General features: G+C 37.9%; 1 protein-coding gene across 7 annotated transcripts in view; it reads right to left on the bottom strand.

Annotated features, from left to right (window-relative positions):
* Positions 1–25,973, bottom strand: part of Rbms1 (RNA binding motif single stranded interacting protein 1) — a 230,786-nt gene extending 204,813 nt beyond the window's left edge. For all 7 annotated transcript variants that reach the window (XM_090342756.1, XM_090342754.1, XM_090342761.1 and 4 more), the window contains exon 1: positions 25,613–25,973. In XM_090342756.1, the coding sequence (XP_090198882.1) occupies positions 25,613–25,687 (75 nt within the window). In that variant the 5' untranslated portion in view covers positions 25,688–25,973. The remainder of the gene's footprint in view (positions 1–25,612) is intronic.
* Between the last annotated feature and the right edge of the window lie 743 nt (positions 25,974–26,716).

Here is a 26,716-nt window from a genome sequence, read left to right as displayed (position 1 = left end):
TCAGTTTAAAACTTTCAATGACTCTTAATTATCCAGCAGACATAGGAACTTTCCACTACCTTATATCAATACATATATGCCAGATTATATCCAAATTGCTCTTATCAAATATATATCCCAAATATACTGATAGAGACTGAATATTGTCTCCCCAGTTGTACATGCTGAAGTCCTAATGCCCATATGGAAATAGACCTTGAAGGAGGTAATTAAGTTTATAAGCCTGGAGTTCTAATCCAAGAGACTCAGAGTCCCGTTAAAAAGAGAAAAAGCAGGAGGGGAAAGAGGAAGAATAGCTGGAGCTCATGGTTATTCAAAGAACAAAGTAAAATGTTGGCTCCCTGCAAGGCGGGAAGCAAGGCCTAGAAACTATCTAGTCTCTAGAACCGTGAAAAAAATATATTTCTGTTATTTAAGTCATGGTGTGATATTTTCCTAAGGTATCCTGGGCAGACTAAAACACATACCATAACTACTTTCCTGTTCTAACTCTGAACTAATACCACTAACCACAACCATTACCTTTTAGAACATCACGAATGATCCTTCATCCACAGAGCCTTTTCATTTTCCCTGGAACAGAAGTGAGTGGTGTTGTCCAGTTTTTCTATAGACCTCCCTGCAAAAATCATCCTTGACTCTCACCTCATTTGTTAATGTCTGCTCACAACAGCCTATCAGGCGATATTCTAGGCTCTTAAGAGTGAGCACATCTCAACTTTCAAATACTCCATGTACCTAAATAAGAATATCTGTGTAATAAGCCTTATTTGTACAGAAAATTAATCGCAGACCAACTAAAGAGTCATGACATAATTCTTGGCTTCTGTTTCTAGGAATGATAGACCCACACCTATTTAACATTTATTCAGTAAAACACTGGAAAGATGCGGCCCACACCAAAAATCTCCACAGCTACACAGAATACTGAACATACAATTACATGAATATCAGTGAGAAAGCTGAGATGAGCAGAAGGAAAGCATGTGCAAAAAGTGACAACTATCTTCAGTAGCTTACAGGAGTAAGACTAGCAAAGCAAGAAACCAAGGTTTCAACTGGCATCCTGATTGGATGTTAGTATGAACTATTTCCAAAAGACAGAGGTCAGAAACTAACCATGACTCAAAAGATCAACAAACACTGACTATGAAAAGAAATATTACATACTGGATATAAAATGGAAAACATAATGTTACCATATAGAAAATGCAAACATATCTCAGCTATTATTCTCAGTTACCCACTGAAAGCAATAAAATTGAGAATAGCTTAAAGTGATTTGCAGAACAGAAATTTCTATGAAAACATAAATTTTAAAATTAGAATTCTCTAATATAGAAAAAATATTAACTTATATGGGATAATTTTTAAAGATCATACAATTTACTGTTAATTTATACCTCAAATCATGAGCCATTCAAAAGTAGGAAAAAATAAAAGAGAACAATGTTCAAGAAATAATGTACTTTCTACCTGATAAATGTAAGTGTAACCCCTCTGAATCACCCCAACAATAAAATTAAATATTAAAAAGCAGGAAAAAGTTTATAATATTTTTTGTTGTTTTGTTTTGGAAAAGATGTCCAGTTCATATGTATGTCTTGATATTGTTTTATTCTTAGCATATAAATATGTCCAATAATGGTCATAGCAGATTTGCATACATAAAGAGATTTTGAGCACCTACTTGATATCTTGAATTGATGACGGGGACTCCTAAAAGCTCATCCTTCATGCCCAAAAAGTAGAGGCAAAGCAATATGCAGAAAAATCTTTTTGTCTGATTCAATACTAACCTTTCATATGATCTAATGATGTTCTGAGAAGTGGATAATTATACTGTAAAACAAACTAAAGAACAAGAGTTGTCTGTATTTGTGGCTATAAATTTAAAAAGTTACAGGCTAAGGTAGAAGGAAGTAAATATTTCATTGTGTTTTGTAAAGTTACATTTCTGGTCACTTTTGTTTTCCTAGAAAATGTTTATTTACAATTTGATATTATTTTTTTTTCTAAAAAAATTTGCTGGTCCTAGAGCTTTGAACTCAGGGCCTGGGCACTGTCCTTGGATGCCTTTGCTCAAGAATAGCACTCTGCCACTTGAGCCACAGCGTCACTTCCAGTGTTTTCTGTGTATATGACACCCAGGAATTAAACCCAGGGCTTCGTACATGCTAAGCAAGCACTCTACCACTAGACTATGCTCTCAGCTGATATTTTAAAAAAAATAATGTAAAAGGTGATGTACCAAGGGGTTACAGTTACATAAATCAGGTAATGAGTACATTACCTTTTGAACAATGTCACCACCCCCTTGTTCTCGTTCAGTTTTTCTTCTCTCATCATCCCTCCCCCTAAAGCTGTTTAGTCATTTCCAACATAGTGTCTTAGTGGGTTTCACTGCAGAACTGGTTCATTCTTTGTTCCATCATTACTGTGCTGCTCCTTCCCCTCTCCAAATCAGATAAACATATATAAGACAAAGGGTACAGAAACCAGAAACAGCAACAGAAGAGAATAAATGAAAGGAAAGAAGAAAAGAAAAAAAAAAAGAACCACCAAAAGTTTAATTAAAAAAAACAAAAAAAAAAAAACCCCAAAAAACTCTTACTACGCCAGGAGTTTGGCCTAGCAGTAGAGTGCTTGCCTAGCATGCACAAAGACGGGGGTTCTATTCCTTGGTACCATATACATAGAAAGAAAGCCAGAAGTGGTGCTGTTGCTCAAGTGGTAGAGCTCCAGTCTTGAGTAAAAAAGCCCGAGGACAGTGCCCAGCAGGCTCTGAGTTCAAGCCCCAGGACTGACAAAATAAAACAAAACAACAACAACAAATCCTCTTAGTTGGAGTTCATTTTGATAAACATCATTTTATATAATCTTATGCATATAGCTATTGAGCCCTTGTGACCCTCTCCTAAGAACAGCCTTCCTGGTTTCCACTTTATGAATGTTTAGATTGCTGTTTAATTAATCATGTCCAGGTATAATTGTTTGAATTTTAACTTTTTAACAGTAAAATTGCTCTGCCACTAAAGTATGTAAACATGTTGCCAATCTTCTATTTTAGGCTGATAGATTATTTTTTTTCTTCCTTGTAATAGGTAAAGGTTATGTGTAGCAACTTAGATATCTATGTATATTCCCTAATTTCAGACAATAGGGTAAGAAAGAGGCAGAGCAGCTGGAGTAGCTGGATCCAGAGACCTAAATGAGCTCAAATCTTCCTCTCTGCATTGAGTCATGCTTTTGCCTTTTTTATGTCAGGCCACTTAGCTGTACTTGGTTTTGGTGAACTATTTTCTTTAGAAGTTTTTTTTTTTAGAATTACAAAGCTGAACATCCCTGACAAACTGACAGGAAAAAAATACACTTTAGGGAAAAATCTAACATGCGTATTTAAAATATGTCGTTCTGTTTCGGACTGGCAGACTATAAAACAATCTTCCATTTCCCTTAAATATTGTTCCTGATTCTCATTGCCGTCATAACTGAAGAATCGGCCTTGCTTTCTAGTCGAATTAGATCTGATCTATTACATTAATGTCATCAAACTTAACTAGTAAACAGGAGGTAGAATTAAATGTAGCCTGTGTTTTGGCTCATTTTAATCTGTAATATTCCATTGTCTCTTACCATTTGCTAGTTTTAAGGAAAAACTCTGAAGGAAGGAAGTAGGAAGTGCATTTTATATTAATTTTAGTGTTTTTTAAACAAATAAAATTCATTTTGTAATTAATTTAATCTCCCGTGTTTATATAGACTTAAATTTTAAAAAGTCCAGACAGCTGAGTGAATTCTGAGACTCAGTCACAAATAAAATAAAAGCCAATGGAATATTTTTTCTTTCCATGCTCATAAAAGCAATTCTCATGCAGTGATCTCTTTATTACTGTTATCTTTTAGTTTATAAGGGGGTTTCTGTGAATAAAAGAGAATAAAATACCCCATGTGCCTAGACAGAATTACAAATGAATGTTCTTGATTCCTGTTTATGTTAAGAGTTCCAAGAACGACCAGCATGTGAGTGCAATGGTGGTCTTTCGGCAGTACCAACATAAAAGGCCGCTCAACTATATTGTTTAATTGTATATTTTCCAATGCTTGGCAACTCTCCAGACCTTAATGTAAACACTATATAAGGTCTGTAAGTTCAGTAAATAATGGAGTTCATCTTTTATATAGTTAACTCCAAGTGACAGTTGATTTCTCTTTATGATATTTTATATTTGCTTGTCATAGTTATCACAGATTGCTTTGTGACATAAAACAAGGTGGCATTTGGAAACTTAGCTCAATGTTGTGCTCTAAGGGTGTGTGTTTCCCCAAGTATACAACATTCTGTTTCAGAGCCAGAGGAAAAGGTAACCCACTAAAAGTTCTTGTGTTAAGGTTAAAAAGAGTAATAGAATCAAGTAGAAATATATAATTAATAGTCATACACTGGCTATTGTATCATAGCAATATAGCTAGTTAATTTGATGTGATCTATTATTATTTTAGGCTAAAAGTCATGTTTCTGTACAATCTTGAAGTAGATGCTAGTTTGTAAGCTTTTGTTGATGAAGGAAGAAAAGGCAGAAAACCATAGCATAAGTGGTTGTACATTTCTACCCTTGAGTTTTTCGAAGAATGAGGCTCATTTACTGTTCAAAGGACGTTGTTTATACATTCCAGACTTCCATCTTATAATTGCTCCAGGATTTGTAAAAAGGAAATCTCAGCAGGGCGGCAAAATTATTCAAAGCAATAGCTGCACATAATTGGTATAAAATACAAGAACAGGCTGCTCTGAAAACTCTTTTGCTCAGCAACACACATTTCCACCCCCTCAACTCCTTCTATATTCAAGTGAAGTTTGACTGCTTCTTTTCCAGTGCTTGAGTCTTTTCTTCCTTTACTCAGGTAACAAATTTTTAAAGATCATATGAAGAATTTGTAATACAATTTATGTGGAAAAAAATTGAGGCCCATTGGGGTGTATTAGTATTTACTTGGTTACCAAGGTAATAGGTAAACTGAATTCATGTTGTGAAAGAAGGGGAGTTTTATCTTTTATGTGTGTATAAAACACTGAAAGTTAATTATATGTTTTATCACATATGAACATGAGTTAAATTTTTCATTGTTGTCTTATGATCTCAACAAGTCAATTAAATGAACAAAAAAAGTAAGCTTAAGTCTAGGTATTATTAAACAAACTTGAAAAATAAAGAAAGGTAAGTGTTATCATCCTATACAATATAAGCACAATCTTTCTTCTTCCCAGCATACCTGGCTTTCAGAAGAGACACAGCAACAAGCAAATTGATACTTTTATATTTTAAGTGGCATGAAAGTTTCATTTAAACATTTAAAAAACTTATTATGTTTTCTTTGTGTAGTTGCTAAACAATTCTACTTTAAAAATGTCATTTGATAGGGTTTCTTGACCGATATGAAGAAAAAGTCAGGGAATTTTGTGGCAATTCTTTTGGAAAGAGAAAACATCTCCAGGAAAACAAAACATCACCTTGTAATACTTCGGATAATGATGGCTGTACAAAGGAGAATATAGTTAAGGACACTGAACTGTTTACATGAATGTATATCACTATCCCACAGTTAAAAATGAAAAAGAAATATTACCTAGATGGGCTCAGCAAAAGCCATAGTTATTGCTATTATTACCAGTATTGTTACTGTTGTTAAATCTAGGAACCAATCCTTTCAAAAAGCAAGATCTCAGATGTAATTTTTAGGTCCTATTAAGACAGATCAAATGAATCCTGAAGAAACAAATATGCATAAACTTAATAGCACTATAGGTATTGTTATATTTATGACATGATAATGTTTCTTCTACAGTAAATATGAGCTCCAAGGGAAATCTAAATAGGAATGAAAAGCCTGAAGAAATGGTAATGTACATTTAATATGCTATCAGCCATATTTCTTGTGGCTGGGTAGGTCAAAAGTACTTATGATCATTTTCTATACACATAACCTTCACAGGCAGCTAGTTTAGTAAGAATAAAATATCCAGAAAGATTTATCATAGAAATGTATATCCATTAATTTAAATACAAGTTCAATAAATTTAAATTAGCATTTTCAATTGAAACAGACTTTAAAAATGATAAACCATCTATTTCCACTATAATTTAGTCTAAATAAATATAATCTACCTTTGAGAAGTATATACTATATTACAGACAAGGAGTTTTATATTTTTTGCTTAGGCTTTAATTTGTCACTTTAATTGCTTTGGAATTTTTTCCCTTTCCTTGCAGGTCATCAACATTGGCAGTGTTCTTGTGCATAGAGTAGAACAATCTGAACATTAGAAGCTACAATAATGGAATAAAGAAAATTAAAAGCAGAGTGCACATTTGCATATTTGCATGCTAGCTATGTTTACTAATGCAAGAGTCACAAGTGACATGTGTCTGAAAAGGAAAAATTTAGTTCCTTGACTGTACAACCCAAATTGTAAATGCCTAACAGTCCCACAGGGGCAATGGCTAATATAGCAGATGGTATAATCTAGAATATTTCCATCATCAGAGAACATTCTGCTGGACAGAACAGTGTTTTAGACAGAAGACCCCCCAGAAAACCTCTCTGAATTGAAGTGTTCACAGTTACTTATAATGGTGCCTCAAAGTATGGAACAGCAATACTTATTTGGTTGTTTTAGATATTTATTATTGAAAGCATAGTACTACCCTATCAGCAACTAATTCTCTTAGAAATGTATAAAAAGAAAAAAAAGACATAAGAAAAAGAAAGGCATTCATTATCAACAGCAACGGGCCTGTCCAATGTTTTGTGAAACAGTTTATCTCCTTCATCTGAGTAATAATAATATATTTTTAAAGACAATAAAGTTAATAGTTCACTGTTAAGTGAAAGACACAAAAGAACCCAGTAAGAAAAGTAGCAATCAGCCATTTAACAGGATCTACTGATCCCCAAGCCTCCCTTTGTGACTGTCTATCCAGTGCCTTAGGACGTGAACCACATGTCTGCATCCTTAGGACCTTTCCCTCCAGGATCCCATTTGTTCCAGTTGCAGGTACCGGATGGTGGTTTCTATCATACACAGGCCCAAGGAAACTGACAGCTAATGCTAAGACATACAGACTTTACAAGTGCAATCTTTTACTTTTTATTTTAAAAATGTAATTGCATTTAGGCTGGGAGTTTGGTCTAGTGGTAGACTGCCTGCCTAGCATGGATGAAGATCCGGGTTCAATTCCTTAGTATCACACATATAGAAAAAAAGCCAGAAGTAGTGCTGTGGCTCAAGTGGCAGAGCCCAAGGACAGTGCTCAGGCCCTGAGCCCAAGCCCAAGATGGGCAAAAAAAAATGTAATTGCACTTAATAATAATGTCTTCTCTATATGTCACTTGAAATTTTATACTAATAGAGTAGTAATTTTCATTTTAATGCCCCCCATTTCTACACATTATAGTTACTATGTAATTAACTGTCTATATCTGAGGATTCGACATGCTCAGACCCAACCAAACATCCAGCAAAATATTTTTTAAGGAAAAAAAAAAGACAGGATACAATTTTTTTATTTGTCATTTATTTTGTAATAAAATTTTAAGTTATCAGATGATTTAATGTATATGGGAGGATATACATAGGTTATATTCAAATACCACACAGCTTACATAAGTGACCTGGGTCACTGTAGGTTTTAGTAATTACTGGACTGGCATAGGAGGATAAGAACACAAGTACTCTAGGACATGCAGGGACACAGATATGACTGATTACATATTAAAGATATATTACCTTCTCTTCAAGATTTTGACATTTAGATACTTAGTTTCTTTTGTTAGTTTTCTTTAGTTTCTTTTGTTAGTTTTATTTCGCTCTTTCTCTCTGTGTCTCCCTCCTTCGGTCCCTCCCTGCTTACCTGCCTGTCTGCTTGCCTGCCCGCCTACTTGCATACCTGTCTTGTGTGTGTGTGTGTGTGTGTGTGTGTGTGTGTTTGTGCACACGCATGTGCGCACACTATTTCTGGGGCTTGAACTCAGGGCCTAGACATTGTCCCTGAGAATTAGTGATCCAGGCCAACACTGTATCACCTGAGCCAAAGTTCCACTTCTGACTTTTTGGTGATTAATTGGAGATAAGAGTCTTGACTTTCCTGCCTTTCCAACTACTATGCTCAGATCTCAGTCTCCTGGGTGATGACAGGCTAGGATTAGTGGCATGGGCTAGCAGCACCTGGCTTGTTTCCTCTAAATATATGCTTATGTATATGTGTATATAATGTATATGTATAAATGACATCAACTTTACAATGACATATTTTTAAGTCTGACTTGAGAACTGTTTTTGCTCTTGCAAAGACATTTGTCTTCTTTTTTTTTTTGCCAGTCCTGGGGCTTGAACTCAGGGCCTGAGCATTGTCCTTGGACTTTCTCAAGGCTAGCACTCTACCACTTGAGCCACAGTACCACTTCCAGCTTTTTTCTATGTATGTGGTACAGAGGAATAGAACCCAGGTCTTCATGCATGCTAGGCAAGCACTCTACCACTAGGCCAAACTCCCAGCCCCTGTCTTTTTTTTTTTTTAACTTGTGTTTAGAAGTCTGCTTTATCCCAAGTCTAGAATCTGACAAAACAGTCATCTGGAGCTCATTATTAGAAGAAACATCTCATGTCATAAATATGACACTAATACTTAACAGAACCACTGGAAGTATCTTGTGGGTCACAAAGCTCATATATATTTGTGACCTGTTTACTTCTATCCTATTCAAATCGGCTTCTTCTCTCTTAATATTTTCTGATTTTGTCTTTTCCCCCTAATATTAAATGTAAATCCATTAAGAGTATATTCAAATGAAATGCCATTTAGTAAAAGTTAAAATGAATAAAAGAAAGAAAAACCAAAATATTAAACTCTAGTGCTCCATTTGTAAATTTTCTAACAGTGAGGTTTTACAGTTTGCTTAATAATATTACCACCAAATGGGTTATCATATCTTCAATTTGCTTGTATATCCTTAAAACCATGACTAAACCAAGCTTTGTAATATATTGAGAAATTTAGGTGAAAAGTATTAAAAACAGAAGCTTTTAAATTCAGAAGTAACCTTGAATCCAACCAAAAGATACCTATATTTCAGACACGATAGTCATCTTCTTTTTTAAATCTTTACCTTCTTCTTAGACTTTAAGTCTCCAATAAATATGTACATTTTTAACTTAAATAATGTACTTGACTTCTTAGGTATCAAGTGTGCTCATATTTTATTGCTAAAGATTCATTGCCAAAAGGATCATCTAGTCCAAACAGCTAATCACTCTGCAAAAAATACCCAATGTCTTCTACAAGGGAATGCCTCTCCCCAGTCTTTAAACACCCAATCTTGCTACTAAGCTCCCCGACTATGCTTGTCAAGTAATAATGGTTCACACAGTTGATTTTATTACAGATGACTCAATTTTAACTTGCCTCGCAGTCCTTTTTGTCAGTTCTTTCTGTGTGTTGTCCAACTTTTCGAGCTCACCAATTTCAAGCACACACACACACAAACACACACACACACACACACACACACACACACTCTTAGGATAGGAAAAAGGATTGAAACAACCAGGGAAAAGAACTTTAAAATCATGAGAAATACACAAAAACAAAGCTAGTTGCAGTTGCATCTTGTTCTTGCACAATCAGGCAATCCTAAAAAGTTGGATGAAAATCTAATATGCGAAACTGAACTCATCCTTTCCAAAGGAGTTAAGAAACTGTTTCACAAAGTCACTTTTCTTAATATCTAATTAATCTTTAATAAGCCATGGTTCCTGATGGCTTAACATAAATTATAAATTCTGTCAAAGAGTTAGTGACCTGTAATAGTCTTTGAAACATGCAAATGAACAAGAAGGCATTTTTACTGGTGAATCTTTCTGTAGATTGTGGGAAACTCATCCTGTCTTATTTACTTCCTATGTCTTAAATCCTTCTAAATTTGGTTTCCCAGATGGGTAGCACACACAGCCAGTCATGACTTTTGTGGTGGTTGTACTTGGTAAAATATATGACCCAAACAGAAGGAAGGCAAAGTTAGGCCCAAATGCCAATACGGAGCTACTCATGCTACCCAATGTATATTTTGTCTTTCCAACATTATTCACATAAGTGATTAAGACAGCCTCTAAAGCCTAACTGTAGGATGAACATAGCAAGCCACCAACCTTCAAACCAGTTCCCAAATTAATGTGGAAAACCAGGATAGTGCATAATGGTTGGCTTAGGAATAAGGTGATTCCCATTAGGACAAGCAAGAGTACTAATTTTAACAAGTAGAAGAGGTATTTACACAGGCCTTTGCAGGAATAGGCTAGGAGTTCTGATCTAGTGGGTTAGATACATTGAAGGCAAAGCAGAGCCTGGAACCTGATTCTAGTAGAGCAGGAAATGCAGCCAGGCTGGTGGAGGGAAATGCAGAAGTCTGGCTAGCCCACCCTGCAGGGTAACTTATACTGTAGTGACCCATCCTGACTTCTGTTGAAACCAGCTGGGCATGGCTGGCCCCTTCCACACTTTTTCCAACCTGTGATCAGTTTCCTAGCTTGACTGCTGTGGAGGTGCGTGGTCTCTTCTTACTTCCTCCATAGGCTGTGGCATTTACCAGTCATGTGAGACGAGGCCCGATCTCCCAATTCCTGACTCCCTACCCTTTTCCTTCTCTTACTCCCTCTCTAGAGCCAGGCTGTGTCTCTTCACTCTGAGAATCCTTGTTCATCTGTAAAATGAGGGCAAGGACCAGATGATCTCAGAGACTGTTCCACTTCTACATCCTATGATTCGTAGATGTTATTAGTTCCCAGAATCATATAATTCAGAGTTGAATCTTCAGGAGTCATCTATTCAACCACCTATTCAACCTAGGTTAACCTGGCCAGAACTAATATGCGTCTATGAAGTTGGTTTTAGCTAGATGAATATGGCAATAATCAAATCTTAAAAAAGTTAATCATAAATCATAAAAATATCATTTTTCAAAATGCAAGACAAGTTTTAAAGGAACTGAAGCCTAGATAGCAGCATGTTCTATTGCTTAGAAGTTAGTATATAGCCAGGTGGGGCTGGCTCATGCCTGTAATCCTAGATACCAAAGAGGCTGAGATCTGAGGATTGCAGTTTGAAGTCAGCCTGAGCAGGAAAATCCATGAGGTGCTTATCTCCAATAAACTACTCAGGAAAGGACAGAAGTGGCGCTGTGGCTCAAGCAGCAGAGTGCTAACCTTGAGCAAAAGAATTTCAGAGACAGCTAGCTACCAGGCCCTAAGTTCAAGCCCCAGGATGCGCCCCCCACACCTCCACATATGCACACAAAGGAATGTAGTATCTAAATAGAAACTCCTAGTCTTTACTTTCACAAAATCAGACGCATATTGAGAACAGGCAGTTGAGGGGTGGGGATGGAAGGACAAGAATGAACAAATGCAGCAGGGTCACTCACTAGATACTATGTTGAAAATAAACTATGCAACTTGTAAGTAGGAATGGGAGGGAAAATCTGGAAGAGAGCAATGGAATGAGTGACATTGCTCAAAAAGAAAAAATGAGCTGGGCATGTGGCTCATGCCTGTGAGGAGGCTGAGATCTGAGGATGAAGGTTCAAAGGCATGCACAAAAAGACCTGAGACTCATCTCCAATTAACCTCTAGAAAACAGGAAGTGGGGCTTGGCTCAAGGGTAGAGTGGTAGCCTTGGGCTGATGAGCTCAGGCAGAGTTCAAGCCCCATGATCCACAAAAAAAAAAAAAGTACTTATTACCTGACTTACATAACTGTAATCCCTCTGCACATCACCTTTTTTTTTTTTTTTGCCAGTCCTGGGCTTGAGCTCAGGGCCTGAGCACTGTCCTTGGACTTTCTCAAGGCTAGAGCTCTACCACTTGAGCCTCAGCACCACTTCCAGCTTTTTTCTATGTATGTGGCACCAAGGAATCGAACCCGGGTCTTCGTGAATGCTAGGCAAGCACTTTAACCACTAGGCCAATCTCCTGGCCCCTGCACATCACCTTTATAATAACAATATTTCTTTAATTTACAAAGGAGTCAGGCATTGTGATATATGTCTATAATCTCAGCACTCTGGTTAGCTGAGACATGAAGATAGCTATTTGAGGCCAGTCTAGGCTACACAATTAGTTCCTGCCTCAAATCTATCCCCACCCCAAATCTTAAAAGATGTCAGAAAATTCTCAAAATAAAATCTAACTTATTACTGCATTTGTGAATAGATGACATGGTAATAAAGTTTCACAACAATATCAAATAAAGCTTCAAGGAAAGAATAAAAAGAAAACAAAGAGGAAATGCTACAATTTGAGATACATTCAACAATTTTTAAAGTCTTATGTGGTTTTAAATTATGTTTCAATACAAGCTACTTTTCAAAATTAATTTTGATATATGATAATACTTCCTTCAAAAGAACTATTTTCTTCATAGATTATATGCCAAATTTTGAAGGAGATATTGAAGACAACATTGGAAGTACTCAGGAACTATGCATTTTAACATTTTAAATAAGGATAACTTTCCATTGTGTTCGTTTTAGTTACTTAGGATGGTAATTATAAAGTACAAATAAATGAGTCTTTTATCATACTTTTAGCTTGGGAGTGTCATTAATGCTATGATACCAAATCAAGTTTTTCTTGTAGATTTAGTACCATCCCAATAAAAACTATAGCAGATTTTATTATTTAATGAAAGTTGACAAGTTGGTACTAAATTTTATAAGGAAATGCATCATATCTACTATAGTGGAAACCACTTTTAAAAAGTCCACTGAATTGTACAGTAAAGGACTGATGCCAGGATACATAGGGAAAAACCATGAACCCAGACAGGATGACCACCTGCTTCATAATGAAGAGAACATTGAAACCCAGACAGGGAGAATGTCTTTTTAATAGAAAGAAAAGTCTTGACTATATGCATGCAGAAATGAACTGCAGGCCAACATGCAAGGGGAAACTTACTGCTCCTATCTGAAATGTAAGGAACTTTCAGATTACAAGTAAAGATTTTCTTAATGACACTGAAGGCAACAATCATGTAATTCTGACAAACTAGACCTCATTAAAATGATAAACTTCCAGCCGGTTGCCTGTAATCCTAGCTACTTGAGAGGCTGAGAGCAGCAGGATGCACGATTGAGGCCAACCTGGGCAGAAAAATCCTCAAGACCGTGTGCAAGATAATCAGCAAAAACAAGACTGGAGGCATGGTTCAAATGGCAGAGCACCAGCTAACAAAAGTTAGTTAGGTCCTCAGTTCAAACCCTAGTAATAATGCATTCCCTCAAAAAAAATGATGAAGACAATGAAGAAGAAGAAAAAAATAACTGTTTATCAAAAGCAAGTACTCAGCCAGAAGTTTGGCCTAGTGGTAGAGTGCTTGCCTAGCATGCACGAAGACCTAGTTTCAATTCCTTGATACCACATACATAGAAAAGCCAGGAGTGGTACTGAGGATCAAGTGGCACAGAGCTAGTCTTGAGAAAAAAATACCAAGAACAGTGCGCAAGTCATGAGTTTATGCCCAGGACTGGCAAAAAAAAAAAATGCAAGCAATCAGACAGTAAAGAAAAAAACTGAAAATTGAGAGGGTAGCATAGATATGTATAATGAAGGATGGCATCTAGAACGCATTTTACATCTCACAAAGCAGTAACAATGATAAACCAATTTAAAAAGTCAGCAAACAGTTTACTTGTATGATATATGCATTATATTTCAATGAACTCATTATTTTAAATAAGCAACAATTTTGAAATAGGTTTTACAAAGACACCACATATCATATAATATATATGTATATATGAGAAAAGGAGTCAATGAGACATGGTGTTATGCTAGAGACTACGAGTTTGAGGCTATATTGTAGGAGTAAAACCAAAATCTATACAGTGTTTAACATAAGCTGGTTGCAGTGTCATACACCTGTCATCAAAGTTCTGGCATAAATAGAAGGATCCTGGCCTGGTAGGCCAGGCAAAAAGGGAGAACCTGCCGGGCACTGGTGGCTCATGTCCACAACTGTAGCTACTTAAAAGGCTGGGTACTGATAATCATGGTTCTAAGCCAGCCTGGGCAGGAAAGTCCATGAGACTATTATCTCCAATTAATCACCAGAACCCCAGAAGTAGAGCTGTGGCTCAAAGTGGTAGAGTGTTAGCCTTGAGCAAAAGAGCTCAGGAACAGTGCCCAGGCCCTGAATTCAAACACCACAACAAAGATGAGAAAGAAGAAGGAGGAGGAGGAGGGGGAGGAGGGGGAGGAGGAGGGGAGGAGGAGGAGGAGGGGGAAGAGGGGAGGAGAGAAGAAGAAGAAGCCAAGGAGGAGGAAAAAAAGAAGAAGGAGGAGGAGGGGGGGAGTAGGAGAAGAAGAAGAGGAGGAGGAGGAGAAGAGGAGGAGGAGGAGGAGAGGAGGAGGAGGAGGAGGAGGAGGAGGAGAGGAGGAAGAGGAGGAAGAGGAGGAGGAGGAGGAGTAGGAAGAGGAGGAGGAAGAGGAGGAGGAGGAACAGGAGGAAGAGGAGGAAGAGGAGGAGGAGGAGGAGGAGGAGGAGGAGGAGGAGGAGAAGAAGAAGAAGAAGAAGAAGAAGAAGAAGAAGAAGAAGAAGAAGAAGAAGGAGAAGAAGAAGTAGTAGAAAATGAGTTTATTTAAAAATAATAAAAGCAAAAATGAGCACAAAGCCTTTATTTCAAACTTCAATTAAAAAAAAAACCTAACAGTTCAGCATCACCAATTAAAAAATATACATTAAGCTCATGAGATAAGACCAAAGAAGGGCTCAAACTAACAATGCCAAGCATTATTAGAGATGCAGAAAAATTCCATTTCTCATGCGTTGTTGTTCCACTTGTAAAATGGTAATATCCACCACAGTTGAACATACATATACCCCATGATCTACAATCACTTCATATCAGGATATGCATATGATAAACACATGACATGAACAAGAATAAGTGTAGCAATTTTATTCATAATATTCCCAAATTGTAATTATCTAAATGCATACTAACAAGGATAAATTATGGTATATTCTATGATTGACTACTAAGCAGCATTGAAAAAGAGAAGCACCAACTGCACATGTAACATCAGCGAACCAAAATAATGATGAGCTTTAGAGGTTAGACTCAGAAAGATGGGGGGTATGATCAGATTTTATTTGATAAAGTATGAGAACCAGGAAAACCAATCTACAAAGAGAAGTCAGATGAGTTAGTCAGTCATTACAAATGATACTTTCTGGGTGCTTTTGCAAATGTTAGATTGTCACCTGATTGGAAGTAACATGAGTGTATTAATGCATATATTTAGAGTTTGTGTGAGTATTTTGCTTTAATCCAAATTTTAAACAAACACAAGAGTAACATCCCACTATGCTTTCTGTGGATACAAACAATGTCTTAATTATATGTTTGTGCCTTCCAGGGCCTAACACGATGCTTGCTCAATGGAGGATTATCAAACTTAATTAAATCCATTAAATTAAATTTCATCTATAAGATCACAATGAGATGTCTTTCTGTATAATATAACAGGGAAGCTAAGAGCAGAAACGTAGCTATGGTTTCCTTTAGTCTTCTTTTCAATTCCCAGAGCATTCATTTATATTTAAAATATGGTGGTTTTTTTTTTCAAAAAGGGAGATAAGTATATCTGAATACTGAAAACAAACAAAACCCGACCCCATTTGTAGGGTTAAACAAGATTTAAATCAAAGAGGCAAAAGAAGAGGAAACAAAGAAAGGTGTTATAGTAGCAGCCCTAGAAAGCAGATGTTCATTAGAGCCCAGACGCCCAGATCAGTATCACACTCTGTAGATCTAACAGGCAATCGTCAGACCCATAGTCAAATCAAATCGTGCAAGCTCTAAAGATGCAGAGAAGAGCATCCCATGCTGCTAAGACATGCATTTGAATTTAGTGAGACAGAGTGGTTGGTATAACACACTAGATGTTTCTCACTGTCATTACAAACCCCTTTTGTATGTTATAAGGGAGTTTTAGAATAAAAAAGCAAATAAAAATCATGTTTAAGAATTCTGCTAGCAGAATTTTAATCTGAGAAAATATTACCAAGGAGGAAATATGCCATGTCTTTTTCAAACAACCCCTCCTCACACACAATTATTTTATGATTATTTTTTAACTAAATGGATTAGTGAGTATTCAAGATACAGGAAAACAGTTATATATGACTTCAAGTTCTAATATGAATAAAGAAAAAATGCTAAGAGCCAACCACTGGACTAGATCATATTTAAGCTGCAATCTCATTAGAAATGCACATTTGTCATCTAAATACTTTCTATTATGCTAATTACACATTCTGATTCAAAGTATTACATCATGTCTGTCTTCTATAACACACTTATACATTACTAAATGGAATTTTATTAAAATTTCCATACAAAATTGGAAAAGGAATCAGAAAAGAAAATCTGATTCAAAAGGAAAATTGTAGTTAGCAGATTCTTAACCATAATCAGAAGTTTAAAGAGTTAGTAAAGATTATTTTGCTTATATAAATCAGGCAAGCTTGGTCCTTATTTGGGCAGATCAAGTGAGAATGGATCCACTGTGGTGTATCTACATTAGCACACACACCTGCTATGGTAAACAGTCAGTCTGCAGTGGCTCCAATCTTAAAAGAGAACAGGTGGAGGATGGAGGAAGTTGGCAGGAAGAAGCACTGTCCAAACCCTTGTTAGATAGAGCTATGAAATGTATTACAGGCCACAGAACCCTGTCAACTAGAATCAGGTGAGCCACAATCTTGAAGCAAAATACCAATGGATCTTCCTATGTAAAGATAGGTTCAGTCTTTGTTCTCCTTTCAGGCTGACTTTTTAATCTGTGTTCCATGGGAAGATATTAGGTTAAAAAACAGCCAAACCTCTGATTCCAAGGTAAGGTCTCAGCTTCCCGAGAAGGTATGAACTTTTGGGTTAGAAATAAAGAGAAGTGCTGGAACAAGCGAGTTTAGGCTTCATGTTTCAGTTCACTTCTCATTACTAACCAGGAGCCTCATTCAGAGATATGGAGGGCCAGTAATAACAGAGTCGCAGCATGAGCACGTCTATCTAGTGTCACTATTGTTAGGTTGCTGTAAAAAAAAATGGCAGAGAAACAGGTATAGGACGTAAAATTATAACTGAGTCTATCCTGAGAAGGAAAAAACAGATTGGGAAGGTGTTTTAAGAGGGAGGGTTCCCAGGGCCTGGCACCTGCTGGAAGTGCCAGCATCAGCAACTAGTTTTGCAAATCTGTGATTCATCCCAGGTCACAAGCCATACATTCCATCTTCCTGAAATCCCTTCCCCAGAGCACTGAGTATGAACTATATGGAGATATTTTGTTCCTATTCCCTTAATGAAGGCAAAGATGGGTGCCTGGAATTAGCACTCTGAATACTCACCCTTTTGTCCAAGAAACACCTTCTGGTTAGGTGATGTGGCTCTGTGGTGGACTGCTATAGAGAATGTATGAATTATAAGGTGGGTAACTATAACAGACTCTCAGGGGTTGGCTGGAGATCTTATTATGAGGTACAACAATTTTTATATGAAAGGAATTTCAAGTTTCGATTGTTAAACGAACCATGTAGAAGAAAACCTACTGGAAACACATCCAATCATTGAACAGTTCACACTGAGAACAAGAAAATGTCAGGTAATTCTCTGGCAGCAAGTCCTTCCTTTGTTAATTACCTTTTTCAAATAAAAGTATATGTGAACATGTGGAATAAAACAACAACAAAAAAGGAATATTTGGAAACTCATTTTTGATGTTCTTTTTTTTTAACTTCTATTTTTAAAAAGGAAATTTTCTGGGCATGGTAGTGCATGCATGTAATCCCAGTATGTGAGAGGCTAAAACTGAAGGATTAAGAGGCTCAAGTTAGCCTGGGCTGTATTTCAGGACCCTATCTCAAAAACAAAAGAACAGTAAGAATAATACAATTAATCAGTGCTGGACTATTTAAAAAGCGGAGTACTTCGGGGGTATATTTCATCTAATGATTTGAAAGTAAACTTTTCAGGCAAACTTCTCATAATAGCTGCATTTGAAAAAGTTCTATTCCATGAAAAATCCAACTGCCATTGAGAAGACTGAAGTATACCTGATGTTCTTACAAATTTCTAATGAAACTTAGACCTAATATTCTACTTAAGACTTTATTATATAAACTGTGAAAATATTTCCCTGAATTTCAGAGGAAAGAAAGGGGCTCAGATCTCCAGTATGAAATATTCCCTCAACCACAGCCAAAAAAGCGTGAGTTTAAACAGTACAGAGTTATTTAAGAATAATACAGATGCAAACTTGTAATATAAAGTTCATTTTTGCAACTTTCATTTTCCCCCTAAGAAACGCGCATTAAGAACAAAATGTTTTATGACAGTATCCATTCAATTTTGCTATTCTCAGTATTCAACTGTGTAACTCATAGAAAAATCCAACCAATATTTTGTGAAATGAGCTCACACGGGCAGGACTGGGAAGATGATCCATTTTTCCTTCAAGACCAGTGAGTGTTATTTATAATCTCTTTGCAATGATCTTATTTTGTTGCACAAAACCTTTCCCTGAAATTATGATCTGTTTGGGACCCAGAAGCCCAAATGCACAGCACATGTTCAGAAGACAGCCAGAGACACAGACTGCATCACTCACAGAGGCAAAGAAGTGGGCAGACTGATTCCTACAGCATGAGGTCTTGTTCGAAGAGGCAAAGAAAAGCTTATTTTAGAAGAAGTCACATTAGATAGAGATGTTTGCTTAATTTTAGAAGAATTGATGTTAGATAAAGAGATGTCATAAAAGATCGGAAATAACTTATAAAACCTATTTTCAGGGGGGAAAATCACCACAGGCTCCCATTAAGTATCATCAATGTGTAGATTGCAGGCAATGACCTAATTAGAAGCCTTCAAAACTCCAAACTTATTTTCTCTCCATTGCCATAGCATATTTAATGAGTTAGGAATAAGAAATATCATTTTAGATAGTTTAAACAATTAAAGTAGCATTTCTATGCACCATTATGTCACCACTTTAAAAAGATACATTTCCACTCTGTCATAATACTAAATAGGTTGGCTCAACAGCATATTTGTGAACATAAAACTGCAAATATTGTAAAATAAAATAATTAAACATGAGATTTTAGGGAGAAAGATTTAAAGTAACAAAAATACAATTTAAAAATGCTAAATGACATCAAGACAATTATAAAGCAAAAAAAAAGAAAGAAAACAATATGGTACCAATTAAAGAATTTTTCATTCATTTATTTACATATAGCCCAGTTTCTTTCTAAAATTTTCAGATTTGCTATAGCAGGTAAGTCTCAGATCTTAGCTACTGAGTTAGTTAGGATTATAAGTATAAAATATCTGCATTGCACATAATAATTTTTATTCTCACATAAATCTCAGTGCCTTTGCTATCAGTACAACTGACTAGTATATTTCCACCTGGGCACACCATTTTGTACTTTTCACTTATTTGTTCCATTGTGTTTATTTTCTTCCCTGTGGCTTGGGAGCTGCTTGAGAAAGTGAGGGCCAGATATCCTACCCTATAAGTTCTCCCAATATGAAGTAGAGAGAACAGGGCATACTTTCTCAATTATTACAATCCATGGGCAAGTGTTTTACCCTCTCCTGAGTCCCATGATTTTCCAACAAGCTACCACCTTAAAGCTTCAGTTAATTGCAGAATACAGATATTACAGCCAATATAAGAAATCATCTACCAGGTGATGAGTATGCGTGCTTACTCCATGGTTTATAGGCAAGTGAAATGCTTGCCTAGCACATGATGCGATCTCTCTCTATGAGGCTTTCACATTCACCACTCAGAAGATTATATTCATTCTTCATCTTCTAAAATGAGAAATGTGTTCATTTAAGAACTGGCTAGAAGATAATGTCGGGAGCCTGGAGATGCTCAGTATTGAGTCTCTACTCTCAATGTTGATTGCTGCCTTCTCCTCTTTTTCTTTTATCATTTTTGACACATGTTTTTCAGTGCTTGTTTGAAAAATTAAAATGTTCATATAATTATATTAAGAAGACTAGATACATTAAGCAAAAATAAAGAATCAGATTATGGAAGATATGCGTTTGGTTCATTGTGGGCTTAGCTGTCATATTCCCTTTACACTTTTCTTTTTCCCTCACATCAATTAGATTAAGAAATGTTTAGTTTTGATGATCAAATTTGTGTGTGGGCTCAAGTTTGTATGTGTGCCTAACACACATACAAGCCATTTTCTATGTATCACCTGACCCAACACTCAGTGGTAAGAAATTACCTAATGGCTATTTCTCCTGAAACAAAGCTGAGTTCCATCTGGTTTTACTCTTTACTTGGTAAAACAGCATAACAGAAAAACCAAGAACACTTATATGTGTCCCATATAACATCCTCAAACCCAGTGTAAAATTTTTGAATATTTAGTTTGATCATATGTCAAATGCTATGTTACTATATTTAAATACATTATACACCATAACTATTTATTTTTAAAAACCAACTATTTTACTTGTACTTAAGAGCACCATGGCATATGCCTGATTTTTCCTACAATATCCTAATGAACTGGATGTAAATTGGCATATTCCAATTTAAATCCTGGCTAACCAAATGTCATGTTTAGGATTATTGCAAATGCTATTAACGGAGAAGTAATGACAATCAGTTCTCAACATCTCAACCCTAGTTTATTATATGTTACCTATTACCCATTAAATGAATAAATGTTTTCACTATTCCTGAAATACACTGGAAAGAAGGAACTTTCTGGAAATTTAAGCAGGAAAAGTTCCCCATCACGCAATGCTGATCTGAGTAATAGCTTACCTGGACAGGCCTGAGTTGCCAGTTCAATATTCATACTATTTTGCTCCCCAGTGATATTTTCTCTGGTGCCCCTCATTTTCTTTGGTAAAGACTCCACAAAAAGCTACCTTTCACTCTATAAATTAAGAATTTGGCAATCAATATGTAATTTGTCTCAGGGACCTTAAAAAAACATTGACAGTTTGTAGTAACAAAAATAATCAAAGCACAAATCAAATTTTATTATGTGATTAACCAATCAGATATTTATATATGAAAAGAAAAATGTGGTTTTCTAGCAAGGCAAATACCTCCTTAGCAAAAAATAAAATATCCTTTTGTCTTTAGCTAAGAGATCTATAACTTAAAATATCGATTATCTATTAAGAAATCTAGCACCATTTTAATAAACCATCAAGCAAGCAGGAAGTTGGAGAGATGTTTTGATAAAGCTTCTAAAACACTTTTTTTTCTTGAAAGTATATTATATAGAAACTGCCCACATTTAAGTTTAAGTCCAGTTGATATTGCCCCCAAATGGAGTATATCTAGTTATACTCTTACTAAATGGCTTACTTCCTATTTCACTTTTTTGTTCTTCTGCTAGTAGTTTTAAATTTAACATTAATAAATACAATATAGAAACAGTAACAAGATGGAGAAGGAATTCAAAGCACTGGAAAGAATGTTACAATAATGCACTAACATGCAAATTCATTTTAAACATTGTGACCTTGAGTCTCCCAATACTTCTTCCAGACAGTAACATCTCACTACAGAAACCAGTTGATTTATCAGTTTATCAGCATCACACACAAGATTACTAAATTGAAACATTTAAGCAATCCACCAAGCATTCTACCTCTTGAGCATTTGTGCTTCCTATTTACTTTAGTCATGTATCAAATCATAGCCCTTAATGCCTAGAGGATTTCTAGAGGATTAGATTGTTTAATAAAATATTCATTTAGCTATTTTATCTTAAATGCAAACATTTCCTTAGTACAAAACATATCTTTAATATAAAACACAGTACTACATATAAAATAAATCAAATCTTTATATGCTGTAGAGAAATATATTTATACTTATGTAGTGAAGAAATATGTATATTGTAACTCTGTGAATAAAAATTATAAAAGTTTCAAATTGTTTTTAGCTGATACAAATAATGTATCAAGCCATATAAAGAAATTGTGTACTTCCCTTTTCATGAGAAGAAGGTTTTATTCCCACAAATATTTGCATGTATGCATTGACTTAATATATACTTATCTTTCAAATAAACAAACCATGATTCCAATTGCCCTCTAAATGAAATTTCTATGGACATTGATTGTGTTTGCATACAAGTCTTCTAGTTAAAACATTAATTACCATTTCTTTTTTTGAGTAGGTAAAAAGCAGAAGCCAAAATTGATTTTTTATAATGTAGCATAAATTGCTTAAACTTTGAAAATCCTTTAGAACAGTATGTGCTTGTGTTTACTAAGCTACATCAAACTATAGTTCAGAATAACTGTACCAGGTGAGAGAAACAGGACTGCTGTGATAAGACCATCTTTACAGAAAAATTAAAAAAAAACCTGACAGCATATAAAAATCAGGTTTCTTAAAATCTCTGTTACTCTAAAATAATGTATTGTAAAAATTTCATAATCTCCTTCATTTCCATCCATCCAGGTCTATGTTACTTAATGCTTAATGCAAATATATTTGGTGGTGTTTTTTTTCCCTAGCAAAGATGAAGGAATACCAATATGGTTATTTGCTCTAGTAGAGTCCATAAATGCTATTTTAAAAATAATAATACAGCTAGTATTTCATAGAAAACATACAGAATAAATCTCTCACAAAAGACAATGATTGGATTGTTAAGAAACATAGTTTAACATCTCCAACTCTTAAAAGTATGGTAGCAATATTCATCTTATTTTTCCTTTTATTGTAAAGACAATGTACAGAGGAGTTACAGTCAGGTAATGAGTATATTTCTTGTTGAACAGTGTCACCTCTTCCCTTCTTAAACAATATTCATCTTTAACTGCCATTTTAATTGGTATCATTGCCTTTCCGGTAGAAAAAAACAGCCTATTCTTCCTAGATTCAAGAAAATCATATCTACCTCTCAATCACAAATTAAAGCCATTTTGAAAGACCATGCCCTTCCTTATTTTTTAACATCTCTTTCAAACAGAAGTTTAAAACAACTAAGACTAGTAAACACGTTGCTTTACTGTAAACAGAATGATGCTTTCTACCTCCTGCTTTACAAGAAACACAGACAAGCATCAACCCTATAGACAACAGATGCTAAGTGAGTTTCTTAACTCTTTAGGTAAATTAGACAACCAATACTTATTACACTACCAATTGAATATCTCTATTTTAAAATGATTCACACAACTACTACATCACTAATAGCTAAGTAAGGTAAAGGGGAAAAGAGCTGTATGTTTCAAACTCAGCTTTTCTAAAATTTGCATCTGGTCACTTCTCATTTGCAGTATGCAAACATTTTTTTTTTTACCTTAGGGAATATAGATTTAATTACTAAGCTTTAATATCACCCTATATAGGTCAAGTGAGGTTGTGTACCATTCTCCTCAAACAAAGGGATTCAGAGTAATAGGAGTTCAGGTTTCATAGGAGAAACAGCAAAATATCTTTTGAGAATGTCATTTACCGTAACACAAATCAATATTAAACGCTTTATTCAGGAAGCACGCTTTCAGAAAATGGGCCCTAAAGCTTTCTGGGATCCGACCCTAATTACTCAAGCAGGCTCTTGCCAGTTTGTCTCTCTCTTCAATTATTTACAAGGGGGGGGGGACCAAATGGATTGCATTAGCTGTATTAAACATTATGTACTTGGTTTGTAACTTACTAATGGTACATAAAAATTACTAAGGTGAACGTGCTTGTAGAAACATAGCTGTCTTCTCCTTCTTCTTCACCTGAGTGTACATATTTATTATTCATAGAGTTAAGTGTTGACTAGGCTGTCCTTTAGGCACCCAATACTGCATAATTTAAACAAGTGCATTAAATATATAACACATCTAAAAGGCAGTGCATTGATTTCGCTACAAAATTTCTTAGAACCGCAACAATTTAGTGCACGCGCGTGCACACACACACACACACACACACACACACACAGCATTTCCTCAAGTTTCTAAAAAACAACCAAGTGAGCACCACACAGAAATGAATAATGGGTAGGTATTGAGGCTGCCGCTCCCCTTCTCCCTGGTGTACCACAGAAAAGATGGGAACTGGAAAGGTGTGGGTGGAGAGACCCCAAGTGCTAAGTAAAAATATTCTGGCCTAGATGCTGGCAAGTGTCCTTTTTTTCCCCCTGTGGACAAATACAGGACCATGTTGTAGGTACATGACAACATGGGCCACGACGTTGTAGGGAAGAAAAGCTGATCAAGGTTGAATCACAGATATTTTTAATACCAGGCCAGAAATCACCATTCGCCAGTAGGCAGGGCCCTCTTACAACCTACTGAAGAAAGTTCAGCCTCTGCATCCATATCTGATTCTTTTGTGATCTAGAAGGATTTTGGGAGTGTGCTACATGTTAATGGCTGGTGGCAGCCTGTGTGTCCACCTTTAGCCTCCCCCACTGGTGTCAGAAGCTTACACATCAGCGAAATCTTCTATTTTCAAAGGCCCAAATAATTTTAAAAATCGGTTCGAGACCATCAAATGGATATTAAAATAGAATAAACCCATTTACAAAGTACCTGTAGTCCCTAGAAATCCAGGCAGAATGTGTATGGTGGTTTGTCATCAGCTGTATAAGTGTGTGCGAGGCTACTTTTGAAAAAGCACCACCATAGATCTATGGTGAACATATAATGTATTTTCTTTCTTTCTTTTTGAGGAGAGAAAAGCAACAACAACAACAAAAAAAAACCAAAACCTAAACTAAAGTCACTTCTTTCTCTGCACTCAATTTTCGGCATTGTCCTTCCTAGGGGGAAAACAAAAACTACAGAGAACATCAAAAGGGACGTCAATGAATGCTGAGTGAACTTTGGCCACTTTTTTACCCAAAACAACGGCGTAAAAGTAGAAATCAGTAACCAGGTGAAGTGCCACCCCGCACAAAGATCAGAGGCGGCGAAGGGCGGACGCGCCGCTGGCCGGAGGCGGGGAGGGGAACGTCCGCCCCGTCGAGCCTCGGCCCCGCGCGCGCGGGAGGGAAAGGGGCGTAGGCGGGGGTGGGAATGGGGGGGGGGATCCGGCTCCCCAGTCGTTGGAGAGGAGCAAAGAGTTACCGATCTTAGGGCAAGGCCCTACACTAGGCAGAGGTCGGAAAACCGTGCCACCGGCGGTGCAGCCGCGAGCCCTAGGGTCCGTCGTCCGCCAGCCTGCGCTGGGAAGGGGTTGGGGGGAGACGCGGCTCAGCCCCCCGACCCTCCCCCGTCTCCCAGCCCAGGGAGGGGCTGGCGGCTCTTTCCTGTCTAGTCTCGGCCCCCGCTGCTTTCGGTAACCCGATCCCCGCAATCGGCTCCCCGGGAAGCCGCCGCCCCGCGCGCAGCCCGGTCGGCTCTGCCGGGGCTGGGGCTATAGTTAGCAACCCTCCATCAAGTCCGCCCGCGGGCGGGGGGCTGGCCGCGCGCCCCTCCCCGCCCGGCGCGGCGCGCGCCTCCGCCGGCCCCCTCCAAGCTCGCCCCAGCCCCCCGCACCGCACCCCCTTTACCTTCGCCTGCAGATACTGGGGGTAGTAGTAGGCGGCGTACTGAGGGTACATCTGCTGTTTCCACACTTTGCCCATGAAGCTGGAAGGGAGCCTGCCGTGCAGGGTCGCGGGCACTTTGGGGTTTCCAAGTCTCGGGCTCTCCAGCCTCTCCCTTTCCGGAGGCGGCGGCGGCGGCGGCGGCGGCGGCCTCGGCGGCTGCTCCACCTCCCCCACCGAGACCAGACGTCCCCCTCCTCCCCCTCCTCCTCCTTTTTTTCTTCGTCCTCCTGCCGCTGCTCCTCTTTTTCCTCCTCCACTCCTCCCGTCTCCTCTTTCTCCTCTTCCTCCCCCTCTTCCTCCTCCTCTGTCTTCCTCCTCCTCCTCCTCCTCCTTCTCCCTGGCAGAGGGACAGACCCTGCAGAGCGCAGAGGACGCCCGGGACAGGGCGCTCCCAAGGAGTTTGCTCCTCCGGAGCCCGACTGCGCCCGAGCTGCCGAGGGCTGCGCGCCGGCCGCGCGGGGCTGGGGCGGGCGAGCGGGCGGAGCGGAGCCGGGAGGTGATCAATACAAGTGGAAAGTGCAGCGGCGGCGGCGCGCAGAGCCGGGCGGCATCTGGGGAGAGGGGAGAAGGGAGAGGGGAGGTCGGAGAGGGGCCGGCGCGCCGCGGCTGCAGGGGGAAGGGCGGGCGGGCAGGGGCGGGGCCTGGGCGCCGCGGAGCTCCCGACCCGCCGGAGGTGAGGGCTGGAGTTTTCCCCTCCGCTCACCTCCCAGGCTCCCCCGAAGGTCGGCCAGCAGCCCCCGGGAGCCTGGGTCGCTTTGTGTCTGGGGGTGGGGTGGTGGCTTTGGGGTACCCGGTCTAAGTTTGTATCATCTTAGGAGCTAAGGGAGGCAAGCGAAAGGGGAGAGCTGATTAATCTCATTCTCCGCCCTCATTCCTTACTCAGTGATATTCCTCTCTCTCCCTGTCTCTCTCTCTCCCTCTCTCCCTCTGTCTCTTTCCTCTCTCTCTCTCTCTCTCCTCTCTCTCCCTCTCCCCCCCCCCCCAGCTTCTCCTGTCTCTTTTCCCCCACAAAGGAAGGAGAATTATCTGGTGTCTAAGCACAAAGCTGGAGCAGGGACGCCTGGG

Source organism: Megascapheus bottae, chromosome 12 (assembly GCF_031878675.1).
Source record: "Megascapheus bottae isolate mThoBot1 chromosome 12, mThoBot2.hap1, whole genome shotgun sequence".
NCBI classification, from domain to species: domain Eukaryota; kingdom Metazoa; phylum Chordata; class Mammalia; order Rodentia; family Geomyidae; genus Megascapheus; species Megascapheus bottae.
Note: the sequence above shows the minus strand (reverse complement) of the source record. Positions and strands in the feature narration are given on the sequence as shown.